This window comes from Scyliorhinus canicula, chromosome 4 (assembly GCF_902713615.1).
Source record: "Scyliorhinus canicula chromosome 4, sScyCan1.1, whole genome shotgun sequence".
NCBI lineage: Eukaryota > Metazoa > Chordata > Chondrichthyes > Carcharhiniformes > Scyliorhinidae > Scyliorhinus > Scyliorhinus canicula.
In genome coordinates, this window is record NC_052149.1 from 72662708 (window position 1) to 72677609 (window position 14902).

The following is a 14902-nucleotide window of genomic DNA, read 5'->3' on the forward strand; positions in this document are numbered from 1 at the left end:
GACACGATTTAGCTACATTTCAAGGGAATAATTTTCACATTGTGGCTGATCATCAAATTTTCACCATTAAGCAATATTAACTTGCCTTTCCTCCCAGGTGTAGGACTGTGGCAGTGTGTAATCAGCAAGTACTCAAAATCACCGAAAATGTTATTCTTAAAAAAGTTAGGTATAAAACAGAAAATGTTTTTACGATTGAACTTTTTTTGGATATTTTAAAATAGGTTGTGAACAGTTAATCCATTTGAACTTTCAAAGTAAAGAAGCATCAAAGAATAAATTTTCAAAAGCAGTTAACAGACAACTCTTAAGGTATTGCCATTCTATCCATGAAGGGAACCGGAAGACTTAATTCGAACATTTCTTAATTTTGAAAAAATTATAAATGGATTTGTTAGTGTACTGTTCTTCACATGTAGAAAAGTTTTGTCAGGACTTTAGTAAATTGTGTTCAATTAAATAAAACACGTTTGGAAGGACAAAAACAGTTTTCAAAAGGCACACAGTCCTAAGACATAATTTACTGAACAAAGAACAGTTTCCTACATGAAAAGCTAGTTCATATTTTTGAGACTGTCATACAGTCTCAGTGCCTTGCAGTACAAAATCTCTCAGTGTTGTGTCATCCATTTGCATGCTCATCCCCAGTTAAAACTTAAGACGGCTTTTGTGCAATAGTTTCAAATAAATTTGGCTTGCAGTTAAGCCCACACTTTAAAACTCCTAAATGTTTCATCTACCTTCGCCCCTCCAATCTTGCCGTCATTGTTAATTGATCATCTGGACCAGAGTGGTAAGCTTTCACTTGCAAAACCCTGGGTTTAAAACCAACATTACAGGTTTTCCCCTACGGATAATTGTGCACGTGACAATAAGTAAATGTCCACTTTTGTAGAGTATTTACGTATCTACAGGTGATGTGTCTTCAGTGAGGGGATCTGCTTGTGTTTCTTCCACCTCAGTCTCCTGGCTTTCTGACTCCAGTGCAACAAATATCTTTGTTTCACAGCTCTGACAACTGCTGTCCTCTTCCCCCTGACTCATTTCCTCTCTCTCAGTCCCTTCTGAATCTTCATCTTCTTCCAGCGTGAGTTCAAATTGGAATTTTTCAGTGGGGTACTGCCCTTCTTTGTCGTGCTCATCAGGGGAAGGGGATGGGCTCTGAGGGATCATACTCTGATACCAATTCCGATTGTCCTCTAATGTGTCTAGGATATCCTGAGCATCAGGATGAACAAGGTCAGCCCAGGTTTCCCATAAAGGGTGTGCAATGTAGTCAATGAATCCAACCTGAGGAAAAAGAAGTATAACAAGTATTTACTACAATCTCTAAACAAGTCAAAATAAAATTAGAAACATTGAAACTTGGAAAATAGAAGCAGGAGGTAGCCATTTGGCCTTTCGAGCCTGCTCTGCCATTCATTATGACCATGGCTGATCATCAAGTTCAATACCCTGATCCTGCCTTCCCCCATATCTCTTAATCCCTTTAGCCCCAAGTGCTATATCTAATTCCTTCTTGAAATCACACGGCATTTTGGCCTCAACTATTTTTGTGGTCATGAATTCCACAGATTCACCACTCTCTGGGTGAAGAAATTTCTCTTCACCTCAGCCCTAAACCTTATCCTCAAACTATGAGCCCTCGTTCTGGACTCCCCCGCCATTGGGAACATTCTTTCGGAATCTACCCCATCTAACCTTGATAGAATTTTGTAAGTTTCAAGGAGATCCCCTCTCACTCTTTTAAACTCCACCCTCCAGACCAAGCAACATCCTGATAAACCTTCTTTGCACTCTCTCCAAAGCATCCGCCTCCTTCTGGTAGGGTGGTGACCAGGACTGCGCGCAATATTCCAAATGTGGCCCGACTGAAGTTTTATACAACTGTAACATGACATGCCAACTCTTGTACTCAATGCCCGGGCTGATGAAGGAAAGCATGCCAGATGCCTTCTTGACCACCTTATCCACCTGCATTGCCACTTTCATGGAACTATGGACCTGAACACCCAGATCCCTCTGTAGGCCAAAGCTCCTAAGGGTTATGCCATTTACTGTATAATTCACACCTGAATTCGGTCTTCCGAAAGGCATCACCTCGCATTTGTCTGGATTGAACTCCAAACCATCTATATTCTGCTGTATTCTCTGACAGTCTCCTTCATTATCTGCATCTCCATCTATCCTCGTGTCATCTGCAAACTTGCTAATCAGACTAATCTACATTTTCCTCCAGATCATTTATATGCATTACAAACAACAGTGATCTGAGCACTGATCCCTGTGGAACACCACTAGTTACAGATCTCCATTCTGAAAAACTCCCTTCCATTGTTACTCTCTGTCTCCTGTTGCCAAGCCAGTTCTTTATCCATTTCGATAGCACACCCTGAATCCCATGCGACTTTATCTTTACTTTACCTTTTGTACCAGTCTGCCATGATGGACCTTGCCTTACTAAAGTACATGTAGATGACATCCACAGCCTTTCGCTCATCAATTAATTTTGTCACTTCCTCAAAAAACTCGATGAAGTTGACCTTCCCTGCACAAAACCATATCACCTATCACTAACAAGTCCATTCACTTCCAAATGCGAATAAATTCTGTCCCTCAGTATCTTCTCCAACAGCTTCCCCACCACTGACTTCAGGCCTATATATCCTGGATTATCCCTGCTTCCTTTCTTAAACCTAGGGAAAACATTGGCTATTCTCCAATCCTCTGGAACCTCGCCTGTGGTCAAAGATGATGCAAAAATATCTGTTAAGACCTCAGCTATTTCCTCTCTTGCCTCCTATAGTAACCTGGGATATATCCCATCGGGCCCAGGAGACTTGTCTACCTTAATGCATTTTAAGATGTCCAACATTTCCTCCTTCATTATGCTGACATGTCCTGGAGTATTCACATACCGGTCCCTAACCTCAACATCTGTCATCTCCCACTCCTTGGTGAATACCGATGCACAGTGCTCATTAAGGATCTCACCCACTTCCTCTGACTCCGGGCATAACTTCACTCCTTGAGTGGGCCTACTCTTACCCTAGTTACCCTCTTGCTCCTTATATATATATATATATTTTTATACGTTTAGAGTACCCAATTCTTTTATTCCAATTAAGGGGCAATTTAGCGTGGCCAATCCACCTACCCTGCACATCTTTGGGTTGTGGGAAGAAACCCACATAAACACGGGGAAAATATGCGAACTCCACACGGACACTGACTGAGAGCCGGGATCAAATTTGGGACCTCGGCACCAAGAGGCAGCAGTGCTAACCACTTCTCCTTATATATGTATAAAAGAGCTTGGGATTTTCCTTGATCTTGCCAATAACATTTCATGGCCTCTTTTAGCCCTCCTAACTCCCCGTTTGAGTTTGTTTCCACTTTCCCCATATTCTACAAAAGCTTTGTCTGTTTTTTGTTGCCTAGACTTTATGTATGCTTCCTTTTTCTTTTTGACTAGTCTCACAATTTCCCCCATCATCCATGGTTCCCTAATTCTGCCATTTCTGTCTTTCATTTTCGCAGGGACATGACTGTCCTCCATTCTAATCAACCGGTCTCCAAAAAACTCCCACATAAAACATCTCTATTCCTATACTCAAATCCTATTGCTATGAAGGCCAACAAACCATTTGCCTTCTTTACAGCCTGCTGTACCTGCGTGTTTACTTTCGGCGACTGATGCACAAGGACACCAAGGTATCGCTGAGTATCCACCTCTCTCAATTTACACCCATTCAAATAACCATCTGCCTTCCCATTTTTGCTACAATATTAGTCCTAAATTTTCACAACGAGAAAAGACAGATTCAAAGTATATATAACTGCAGATTATTATTATATTTACTGTACTTTGATATAACATCAGTATTTAAATACTTTTCTTAAAATGAAAGTGAGAAATGCAGGTCCATGAGTATTGATGGAAAAATGCTAGCATATTGTTTCAGTCAGAATTCATCATCAGAAAATTTCAGGCAAAAGCATCCTTCATAGGACTTAGGAAAAAGGAACAGGGAGTAAAGCATGTAGGTAAATGAACAAATAATGAAAGATTGTTTTAACAGATGATGAAGACAAAACAGGACTATCACTTTTAATGAATCAATGACACCGAACCCACTTTCTCACTGTACTGCAGAAAGCAGAGAGTAGCAGTGAATGATTGTTTTTCAGACTGAAGTCAATTCACCCAGGGCTCAGTAATAGGACTACTGCCCTTTTTAATATGACTTTGACCTAGGTACAGAGGGTATAATTTCAAAGTTTTCAATGACGCAAATCTTGGAAACATATTTACCTGTGAGGAGGGCATGAGCAAACTTCAGGAGGATACAAACAGACACATTTTTGGAAGGCCACAGAGGAGTCCATACTGAGTAGTTCACAGAAATCTAAGTTTGTTTACAAGAACTATACATCACATGATAGATCCCAAATTGGGTTTGTCTTGCCAGTGCCTAACTGGACGGCTTTATATACCATCCAAGTATACATTGTTTAGAGGTCCCCTGTCCCTTTAACAGGGGAGCCCATATTCTGCAAGGTTCACGAGGATGTTCATTATACTTGCAGGTTATAATACCGTGGGGAATGTATTACGGCAACCATTCATCACTGTATTACATTACATTACATTGTACTATATTGATGCTCTTGTGGGCTCCACCTACGGACCATTGTATTACATTACATTGCATTGTATCATGTTGGTGCCCTTGTTGGCTCCGCCCCCTTGGGGGAGGTATATAGATCTGCTGCCCTGCAGGCGGCTCTCAGTGCAGAGCAGTCGCAGGCAGGCACTGTTCTAGCTGATTAAAACCACTGTTCACTTCAACTCTCCGTCTCGCGTGAATTGATGGTCGCATCAATTTAAACAGCTATAACATCGCGATGGAAGCAGCCCTCAAACCTGATCGACTGGAAATCGACCCACAGGCCGCTGAAGCCAAAGGGATTTTTTCGCACTGGTTCCGCTGTTTTGAGGCCTACCTCGCCGCCTCCGCGTCGCCCTCCATCACCGACAAACAGAAACTGAGCCTCCTCCATGCCCGGGTGAGCCGCAGAATCTCCGTGCAGATCGAGGAAGCGACCACGTACGCAGACGCGGTCGCGATCCTGAAAAGGCAATCCGTGAGGCCGGTGAACAAAGTGTTCGCGCGGCGTCTCCTCACCTCTCGCCACCAACGCCCCGGGGAATCGCTGGAGGAATACCTGCGCGACCTGAAAGTACTCGCGCGAAGCTGCAACGACAAGGCAGTCACGGCCTCACAGCACATGGAACTTGCCATTCAGGACACCTATGTGGCTGGAGTCCGGTCCAACTACGTCAGACAGCGCCTGCTCGAAGAGGTTGCCCTTGACCTAGAAGCGACGGTAAAACTATCCACCTCTTTAGAAGTAGCTTTTCAGAGCCTCAACGCTTTCCCCTCCGACCACGCGACCCCCTCATGGACATCCGACCAGAGGGTGCCCCAGGCCTGTGCCACGCGGCTGCCCGCCCAACCCGAGGGGGCTGCCCTGCTATTTCTGCAGCCAGCACCAGCACCTCAGGCAGCGTTGTCTGGCTCAGAACGTGACCTGTAGCGACTGCGGCAAGAAAGGACACTTTGCCAAAGTTTGCCTGGCCAGATTCAAAACCACTGAATCACAGACCCGACTTTCAGACTCACAGGCCCGCAGACCCCGCAGCATGGCTGCGTGCCTGCCGGCACCACCCCCTCCGGACGCATCATCTGCCTTGTATGTCTGTGGGGACAGCCATCTTTGACTCTACCCAACACGTGCGACTCACGGGGGCCGCCATCTTGGCCACCATCTCCCACACGGCCCGCCATGTGCGACTCATGGGGGCTGCCATCTTTATCGCCGCCCGACACTTGCGACCGACGGGGGCAGCCATCTTTGGACCACACCACCACCTCCGACCACGCCGGCTACCCGCAACTCGGCACGGTCACCCTCGACTAGTCACGCCCCAAGCACCTCAGGATCTCGATGATGACCGTCCGGGTTAATGGGCACGAAACGCCCTGCCTCTTTGACTCCGGGAGCACAGAGAGCTTCGTACATCCAGACAGGGTAAGGCGCTGTTCTCTCCAAATTTCCCCCACCTTCCAAACAATCTCCCTCATTTCCGGATCGCATTCAGTGCAGATCCGGGGGTACTGTGTCGCGAACCTCGTGATACAGGGCGCCGAGTACGCCAATTTTAAACTATATGTCCTCCCCGATCTCTGCGCTCCTCTCCTGTTGGGACTGGACTTCCAGTGCAACCTCAGGAGACTGACCCTGAAGTTCGGCGGACCCCTACCCCCTCTCACCATATGTAGCCTCGCGACCTTAAAGGTCGACGCTACCCCGCTCTTCGCGAACCTTACCGCTGACTGTAAACCCGTTGCCACCAGGAGCAGGTGATACAGTATCCAGGACAGGACTTTTATGAAGTCGGAGGTCCAGCGACTCTTGAGGAAGGGGATCATCGAGGCCAGTAACAGCCCCTGGAGAGCTCAGGTGGTGGTGGTCAGGACTGGGGAGAAGAACCGGATGGTTGTAGACTACAGCCAAACAATAAACCGGTACACGCATCTCAATGCGTATCCCCTTCCCCGTATAGCGGAAATGGTGAATCAGATCGCACACTACTGGGTGTTCTCCACGGTAGACCTGAAGTCCGCATACCACCAGCTCCCAATCCGCCCGGAAGATTGCCACTACACGGCTTTTGAGGCAGACGGCCGCGCCTCTTCCGCTTCCTCCGGGTCCCCGTCGGTGTCACTAACGGGGTCTCGGTCTTCCAAAGAACGATGGACCGAATGGTGGACCAGTACAGGCTGCGGGCCACATTTCCGTACTTGGACAACGTCACCACCTGCGGCCATGATCAGCAGGACCATGACGCCAACCTTCAGAAGTTTCTCCAAACCGCCCAAGCCCTCAACCTCACTTATAACAAGGAGAAATTTGTTTTCCGCACTACCCGACTGGCCATCCTCGGCTATGTCGTGGAAAACGGAGTCCTAGAGCCCGACCCCGACCTCAGTGCCCCCTCCTGCAACTCCCCTTCCCCCACTGCCCCAAGTCCCTAAAGAAATGCCTCGGGTTCTTTTCATATTATGCCCAGTGGGTCCCCAACTATGCGGACAAAGCCCGCCCACTGATCAAAGCCACCATCTTCCCCCTGACGACTGAGGCCCGCCTGGCCTTCAGCCGCATCAAGGCAGATACTGCCAAAGCTGCGATGCGCGCGGTGGACGGGTCCATCCACTTCCAGGTGGAGAGCGATGCGCCAGAGGTTGCCCTCGCCGCTACCCTTAATCAGGAGGGCAGGCCAGTAGCCTTTTTCTCCCATACCCTCAACGCCTCCGAGATTCAACACTCCTCAGTCGAAAAAGAAGCTCAAGCCGTTGTGGAAGCTGTGTGGCATTGGAGGCACTACCTCGCCTCGTCACCGACCAACGGTCGGTAGCCTTCATGTTCGACAATACACAGCGGGGCAAGATCAAGAATGATAAAATCTTGAGGTGGAGGATCGAAATCTCCACCTATAATTACGATATCGTGTATCATCCTGGGAAGCTCAAAGAGCCCCCAGGTGCCCTGTCCCATGGCACATGCGCCAGCGTGCAAGATGACCGACTTCGGGCCATCCACAATGACCTCTGACACCCGGGGGTCACCCGGCTTCTCCACTACATCAAGGCCCGCAACCTGCCCTACTCCACCGAGGAGGTCAGGGCCATGACCAGGGACTGCCAAATCTGCGCGGAGTGTAAGCCGCACTTCTATCAACAGATAAGGCCCACCTGGTGAAGGCATCCCGGCCCTTCGAGCGCCTCAGCATCGACTTCAAAGGGCCCCTCCCCTCTACCAACCACAACGCGTATTTTCTCAACACCGTTGACGGGTTCTGCCGCTTCCCCTTTGCAATCCCTTGCTCCGACATGACCGTGGCCACTGTCATTAAGGGCCTGCATAGTATCTTCACCTTGTTCGGTTTCCCCACTTACGCCCACAGTAACCGGGGCTCCTCGTTTATGAGCGACGAACTGCGTCAGTACCTGCTCGGTAAGGGCATCGCCTCGAGCAGGACTAACAGTTACAACCCCCAGGGAAACGGACAGGTGGAGAGAGAGAACACGACGGTATGGAAGGCCGTCCTCCTGGCCCTACGGTCTAGGAGTCTCCCAATTTCCCGCTGGCAGGAGGTCCTCCCCGACGCGCTCCACTCCATTAGGTCACTCCTTTGCCTAGCCACAAACGAGACCCCTCATGACCGCCTATTTGTTTTCACTATGAAATCCACCTCCGGGGTCTCGCTTCCGTCCTGGCTGATGACACTGGGGCCTGTACTCCTCCGAAAACACGTGAGGAGCCATAAGTCCGACTCCCTGGTCAAGAGGGTCCAGCTCCTTCACGTCAACCCCCAGTATGCCTACGTGGCGCACCAAGACGGTCGACAAGATACAGTCTCCCTCCAGGACCTGGCACCTGCAGGTTGCCCTACGACCATCACCTACCCCCCCCCCCCCCAACCTACACTGAACATCGCCCCGCCCCTGCATGGCCTACACCCCCCCTCCTACACTCCCTCCCCCCATCGCCGACCTACAAGGGTGAAGCCCCGGAAGACATGCTTCCGGAGTCAACTCCCGTGCCCACAGCAACCAGTTCAACACCCATGCCTGCAGTGACGAGTTCAACACCCATGCCCGCAGCGAAACCAGAGCTCAGGGAATCGCAGCGAACGATCAAGGCGCCGGATAGACTCAACCTATGAGCCACTTCACCCCCGATGGAATTCAGTTTTTTAACTGGGGGTGAATGTGGTGAATGTATTACAGCAACCATTCACCACTGTATTACATTACATTACATTGTACTATGTTGATGCCCTTGTGGGCCCCAACTACAGACCATTGTATTACATTACATTGCATTGTATCATGTTGGTGCCCTTGTTGGCTCTGCCCCCTTGGGGGAGGTATATAGAGCTGCTGCCCTGCAGGCGGCTCTCATTGCAGAGCAGTCGCAGGCAGGCACAGTTCTAGCTGATTAAAACCACTGTTCACTTCAACTCTCCGTGTCGTGTGAATTGATGGTCGCATCAAACACACATGAGTTTGCAAGACACATGGAGCATGAAATCTAGTGCAGAGAAGTGTGAAGAGATGTATTTTGGAAAAAGAAAGAAGGGAGGCAATATCAACTTAATATACATTAAATTATAAAGGGAGAATGCAGGAACCAATAGCCTAGGTTTTGCACACACAAATCTATGAAAATGGCAAGTGGAGAAAACTGTTTAAAAACAGCCTAAGGAATCATTTGCTGAATAAATAGATGCATAGAGGACAAAAGTAAGGAAGTTATGCTAATAATAAAATTGCCTATGAACTCTTTGAACTCTTTTGCTTGACAACAACATTAATTATCATTTACCTGGGATTTTTCAACTATTGCAGTGTGCTTGTCACACATTGGGCTGATTTCCATGCCTCGTTCTCGTTCTTTGTCTCCCTGATGAAAGAATTCATCCATGATTCGATCTGTCCACTGCCTGTACAGCTCTAGAGACTTTGTGGGATTGCTAAGATCAGCACAGTGCACCATATTACGAAGAACCTGGAACCGAAGTAACAGGGGACTTATTTAGAATCTTCTGAAATACAATTTCACAGAACTACGTTATAATCGCACAGTCGGGGGGGGGGGGGGGGGGGGGGGGCGGTGGCGGAGGCATAGTGGTAATGTCACTGGACTAGTAATCTAAAGGCTCAGTCTAATGCTCTAGGGATATGGGTTCAAATCCCACCATGGCAGCTGGTGGAGTTTAAATTAAATTAATAAAATCTTGAATTAAAAGTGAGTCTTGATAATAATAACCATGATTGTTGTAAAAACAGATTCACGAATGCCTTTTAAGGAATGTTATCCGCTGCCCTTACCTGGTCTGGACTCCATGTGACGCCTGACCCATAGCCCTCCGAAATGGCTGAGCAAGCCACTCAGTTACATTACAACTGCCACAATATCTATAAAAAGGAATATCAAGGGACTTCTGGTGGCGGCCATGAAGTCAGTGGTCGCACAAAGGGCAGGTCTGGCTCGGCGGCGTTGGTTTGGGCACTTTATACCCGTTAGTGGGGTTGTTACGGCAGAAAAGTGGTGCAGAAGGTGTATGGTGAGAGGTTTTCCCCAGGAGTGACATGACTACTGGCTACCAGACCAAGAAAAAAAACAGTCAAAGACATGGCTAAGGAACTGGAAAGGAACTGCGGCAGCAAAAACAAGAACATGGCGGAGGGGGAAGGTTGACGCCAGCGGGAAAGACCCAGATGGAACAATTGATGGCCTTCATCAAAGATGAATTTCAACAGCAAAAGGAGATGCATGAGGACTGGTCGAAGGTCATCAGGGGAGCAGTAGACTCTCTGTGAGGGTCGATGGACCGATTAGAGAAGTGCCTTGAGGCACGAGGGGCGAAGGTACGAAAAGTGATGTCTGGTTGAGCAGGGAGTGCTGGACAAGGCCGCAGAGGTAGAGAGGGCTCACAGGTCTCTAAGGCAGAAGCTGAGAGTGGGAGAGCCACCATGGGCAGTGATTGTGTGGATGTTCACATTTGTGGAGAAGCAAAGAATCCTACCACGGGCCAGGAAGAAGCAAGACTGTGAATGGGCGGGGAACCGAGTCCAAATATACCAGGATATTGGTGCAGAGTTGGTGATGAGGAATGCAGGATGCAACAGGGCCAAGGCGGTGTAGTACTGAAGGTAGATCCGGTTTGGGGTGCTATACTGTGGGTCAGTTTTGAAGGCCGGGAGTATTATTTTGAAATGGCAGAAGGGGAGAAATGTGAGTTGGTAAGGGACGGAGGAGCTGCATCTGCAAAGGTCGGAAGTCATAGTTATTGTATGTTGCCGGAGGGTGTTTTTTTTTCTTTTGTTTGTAAGCACACCCCCCCCCCCCACCCCACTCCCGCCCTCTGTGGTGTTTGTCTTTGGAGGAGGTTGATTGTGACTTTGATTGTTTTTTTATCGAGAGGTGGGAGGGAGGGGGGTGGTTAGAAGGAGTATGTAGGGGGGCCTTTGCATGGCAGGTGAACGGAGGTGAAGTGGGGGAGGAGGCCGGGAGAGGTGGCCAAGTGGGAAGAGGGGGAGATGGTGGGGGGAGGCGGGATTGTGACATGGCAGAGTTGGAGACTGAACGTGGTAATGGACGAAGAGGGGGGCTACCTTGGATGGCCCACTTTCGGGTGAGAGGAGGTGGAGCCGGAGGGGGATGATGGTGGATGGTAGGGAGGAGGGGAGGCGTAACCCATCAGTAAGAATACTGAAGAATAACCCCTTCAGTGGAACGCCCGGGGGTTAAATGGGTCAGCTAAGAGGTCCCTGATTTTTGCGCACCTGAGGAGTTTGAAGGTAAAGGTGATCTTCTTACAGGAGACGCACTTCCGAGTGAAGGACGAGGCTAGGTTGAGGAAGGGATGGGTGGGACAGGTTTTCCACCAGGGGTTTGACTCAAAATCGCAGGGGGTGGCCACTGTGAACAAATTAATGGGGTTTGTGGGGGCCAAGGAAATAAGGGACCCGGTGGGAAGATATGTGATAGTGAGTGGGGTACTGGAGGGGCGTCGGTGGTGCTAGTCAATGTATATATGCCAAATTGGGATGATGTGGGGTTTGCTGGGAGCGATCCTGGATCTGAATATGCACCAATCAAATATGGATGGAGGTTTTAATCGCGTGATGGAACTGAGGGTGGACAGGTCAAGCCCCAAGTCAGTGCGAAGGTTGAGGATGGCGAATGATTTGAGAGGGTTTATGGAATGGATGGAAATGGTTGGCCTATGGACGTTTAAGAACCCAGGGGTTGGGACAACTCCTTCTTCTCACACGTGTATAAGGTGGACTCGAGAATTGATTTCTTTGTGGTGAGCCGGGCGGTGTTGTTGGGTGTGGTGGAGACGTAGTATGCGGGAATTGTGATGTGTGATCATGCACCGCATTGGCTGGAGGTGAGTCTCAGTGAGGGGCGGTGCAGAGGCCGGAATGGGGGCTAGATTCGGGTTTGTTGGAAGATAAGGGGTTCTGTGAAAAGGTGAGGTCGGCAGTCAGTGAATATGTGGAAATCAATCAGAACGGGGAAGTGTGGGTGGCCATATTCTGGGAGGCGTTGAAGGCGGTGGTCTGAGAGATGATCTCGTTCAAGGCACACAGGGATAGGAGAAGGATGGAGGAGCATGGATGGCTGTTGGACGAGATAGTCAAGGTGGACAGAAGGTACACGGGGCCCCCACTTAAGAATTGCTGGCGGACAGGAAAAGGTTACAAGTGCAGTTTGACAGGTTGACAATGGGAAGGGCAGTGGGACAGCTGAAGAGGGTGAGGGGGATGAAATATGAATATGGGGAGAAGGCGAGCCGCATGCTGACCCACCAGCTGAGGAGACAGTAGCACAGTGGTTAGCACAGTTGCTTCGCAGCTCCAGGGTCCCAGGTTCGATTCTCGGCTTGGGTCACTGTCTGTGCGGAGTCTGCAAGTTCTCCCCATGTCAGGGTGGGTTTCCTCCAAGTTCTCTGGTTTCCTCCCACAGTCCAAAGATGTGCAGGTTAGGTGGATTGGTCATGTGATGTGTGATCACATGTGAACCTTTAGTGTCCAAAAAGGTTGGGAGCGGTTACTGGGTTAAGGGGGTAGGGTGGAGGGTGTTCTTTCCAGGGGCCAGTGCAGACTCGATGGGCCAAATGGCCTCCTTCTGCACTGTAGATTCTATGAGACAGGCTGCGTCCAGAGATATTTTAAAGGTGTGGACGGAGAAGGGGAAGGTAGTGTCAGAGCCGGGAAAAATAAATGAGGTTTCCGGGGGTACTCTGAGAAGTTGTACAGAGTGGTGCCGGGTGGAGAGGAAGGGAATCTGGATGGATTGAAGTTTCCAAGGTTGGATGAAGAGAGGAGGCCAGCATTGGAGGAACCGCTGGGGCTGAGGGAGGTGATTGACAGCATTAGGGGAATGAATTTGAGAAAGGCTCCGGGGCCGGATGGCTTTCCAGTGGAGTTTTATAAGGTGTTTGCAACGGGATTATTGGGGATGTTTAGTGAGGCATTGGAGAAGGCATTGCCAGGGACACTGACCTAGGCGTTGATCATGCTAATCTCGAAGAAGGGGAAGGATCTTTGGAGTGTGGGTCATATAGGCCGATTTTGTTGCTGAACACAGACATGAAGGTGCTGGCTAAGTTGGTGGTGGGAAGGATGGAGGGATGTGTGCCAGGGGCGTTTGCGGAGGACCAAACAGGTTTTGTGAGGGGCAGGCAGCTCTCCAGTAAATTCAGGAGACTGTTAAATGTGGTCATTACTGAATCAGGGCGGTGGGTGCCAGAGGTCATTGTCTCTATGGACTCACAGAAGGTTTTTGATTGGGTGGAGTGAAGGTATCTATTTGAGATTTTGGGTAGGTTTGGGTTTGGTATGAAGTTTGTGGCGTGAGTGCGTTTGTTATATGTAGCTCCGAAGGCAAGTGTATGTACAAATGAGTTCACATGTTTTGGGCTGCACAGAGTTACAAGCCAGGGGTGTCTCCTGTTGCTGTGGCTGTTGGCGTGGCGATTGAGCCCTTGGCGATGGCCCTCAGGGGGTAAGTGGAGTGTCAGGGGATTGTGAGGGGGAACAGGGCACCCTGGGTGTCAGTGTACACGGACGATCTGTGTCGGACCCGCTATAGAATATGGGTAGGATCATCGGAATATTAGAGAGGTTTGGGACCTTCTCTGGGTATAAGTTAAATGTCAGGAAGAGCGAGGTATTTCCAGTGAATGCAGTGGGGCTGGGGGCCAGCTTGGGGATGTTTCTATTTAAGGCAGCTAGGGAAAGGTTCAGGTACTTGGGGATTTAGGTGACGATGGAATGGGCTACGATGCACAAGTGGAATTTGACAAGTGGATGGGATTAGGGGGGAATTTAAGAGATGGGACACACTACATCGGGCACTAGCAGGGAGTGTGCAGGTTGTAACAATGAATGTGCTGCTGAGTTTCCTACTCGTTTTCCAGACCCTCCAGATTTTTCTCCCGAAGGCCTTCTTCCACAAATTGTAGACGGTGATTTCAGAGTTTATATGGGCGGGGAAAGTGTCGAGGATAAAGAGGGCCTTGCTAAAGAGGCAGAAGGGAGGTTGGTGCTCCCGAACTGACTTAACTACTATTGGGCAGCGAACGTGGAGAAGGTGAGGCAATGGTGGTGGGAGGGGACAACAGAGTGGGCTAGGGTGCAGGAGGAGGAGTCCTGTAGAGAATCCAATTTGAGGTCCATGGTGACGGCTCTGTTGCCGTTAGTTACGGGGAAGTATATGGGGAACCCAGTGGTAGAGTCGACAATCAGGATGTGGAATCAGCTGAGGAGCCACTTCAAATTGGAGGGGACATCGGTATGACGCCACTGTGCAGGAAACACAGGTTTAAGCCAGGGGAGATGCATGGGATGTACAGTAAATGGAGGGAGGCGGTACTGGAGAGAGTGAGGGGCTTGTATCTGGAAGAGTAGTTTGTAGGTCTGGATGAATTGCGGGAGAGGTTTGAGGTGCCGGGAGGGAGTGAATTCAGATGTAAGCAGGTGTGGGATTTTGAAAGAAAGGAGTGGAGGACGTTTCCCAGTTACACACCTGTATCCTATCGGTGTAATTGTCAAGTAGTAAAACACCCGAACTTGTCACTTTCTTTGTTTCCACCATTGTCTTGAGGTCTGCTAACAAGGTCATGTGTTTTGTCATGTCAGTGGCTAACACCTAGAAGGGAGATGAATTTGAAAATTTGAACAAATTAATTTAATTTTCAACTCTTCTCAGACAAACACAAAAACTTTATTATCTGCCAAGTGTCAACACCGAGTCC

The 14902-nt window shown here is 49.1% G+C and overlaps 1 protein-coding gene across 8 annotated transcripts in view; it reads right to left on the minus strand.

The window, feature by feature from the left end:
- Positions 1–201: 201 nt before the first annotated feature.
- pde4ba (phosphodiesterase 4B, cAMP-specific a) overlaps positions 202–14902 on the minus strand; it is a 1084249-nt gene continuing 1069548 nt past the window's right edge. For all 8 annotated transcript variants that reach the window (XM_038794458.1, XM_038794461.1, XM_038794459.1 and 5 more), the window contains 3 exons: positions 14674–14796; positions 9457–9639; positions 202–1290 (listed from right to left, as the gene is read on the minus strand). In XM_038794458.1, the coding sequence (XP_038650386.1) occupies positions 901–1290; positions 9457–9639; positions 14674–14796 (696 nt within the window). In that variant the 3' untranslated portion in view covers positions 202–900. The remainder of the gene's footprint in view (positions 1291–9456; positions 9640–14673; positions 14797–14902) is intronic.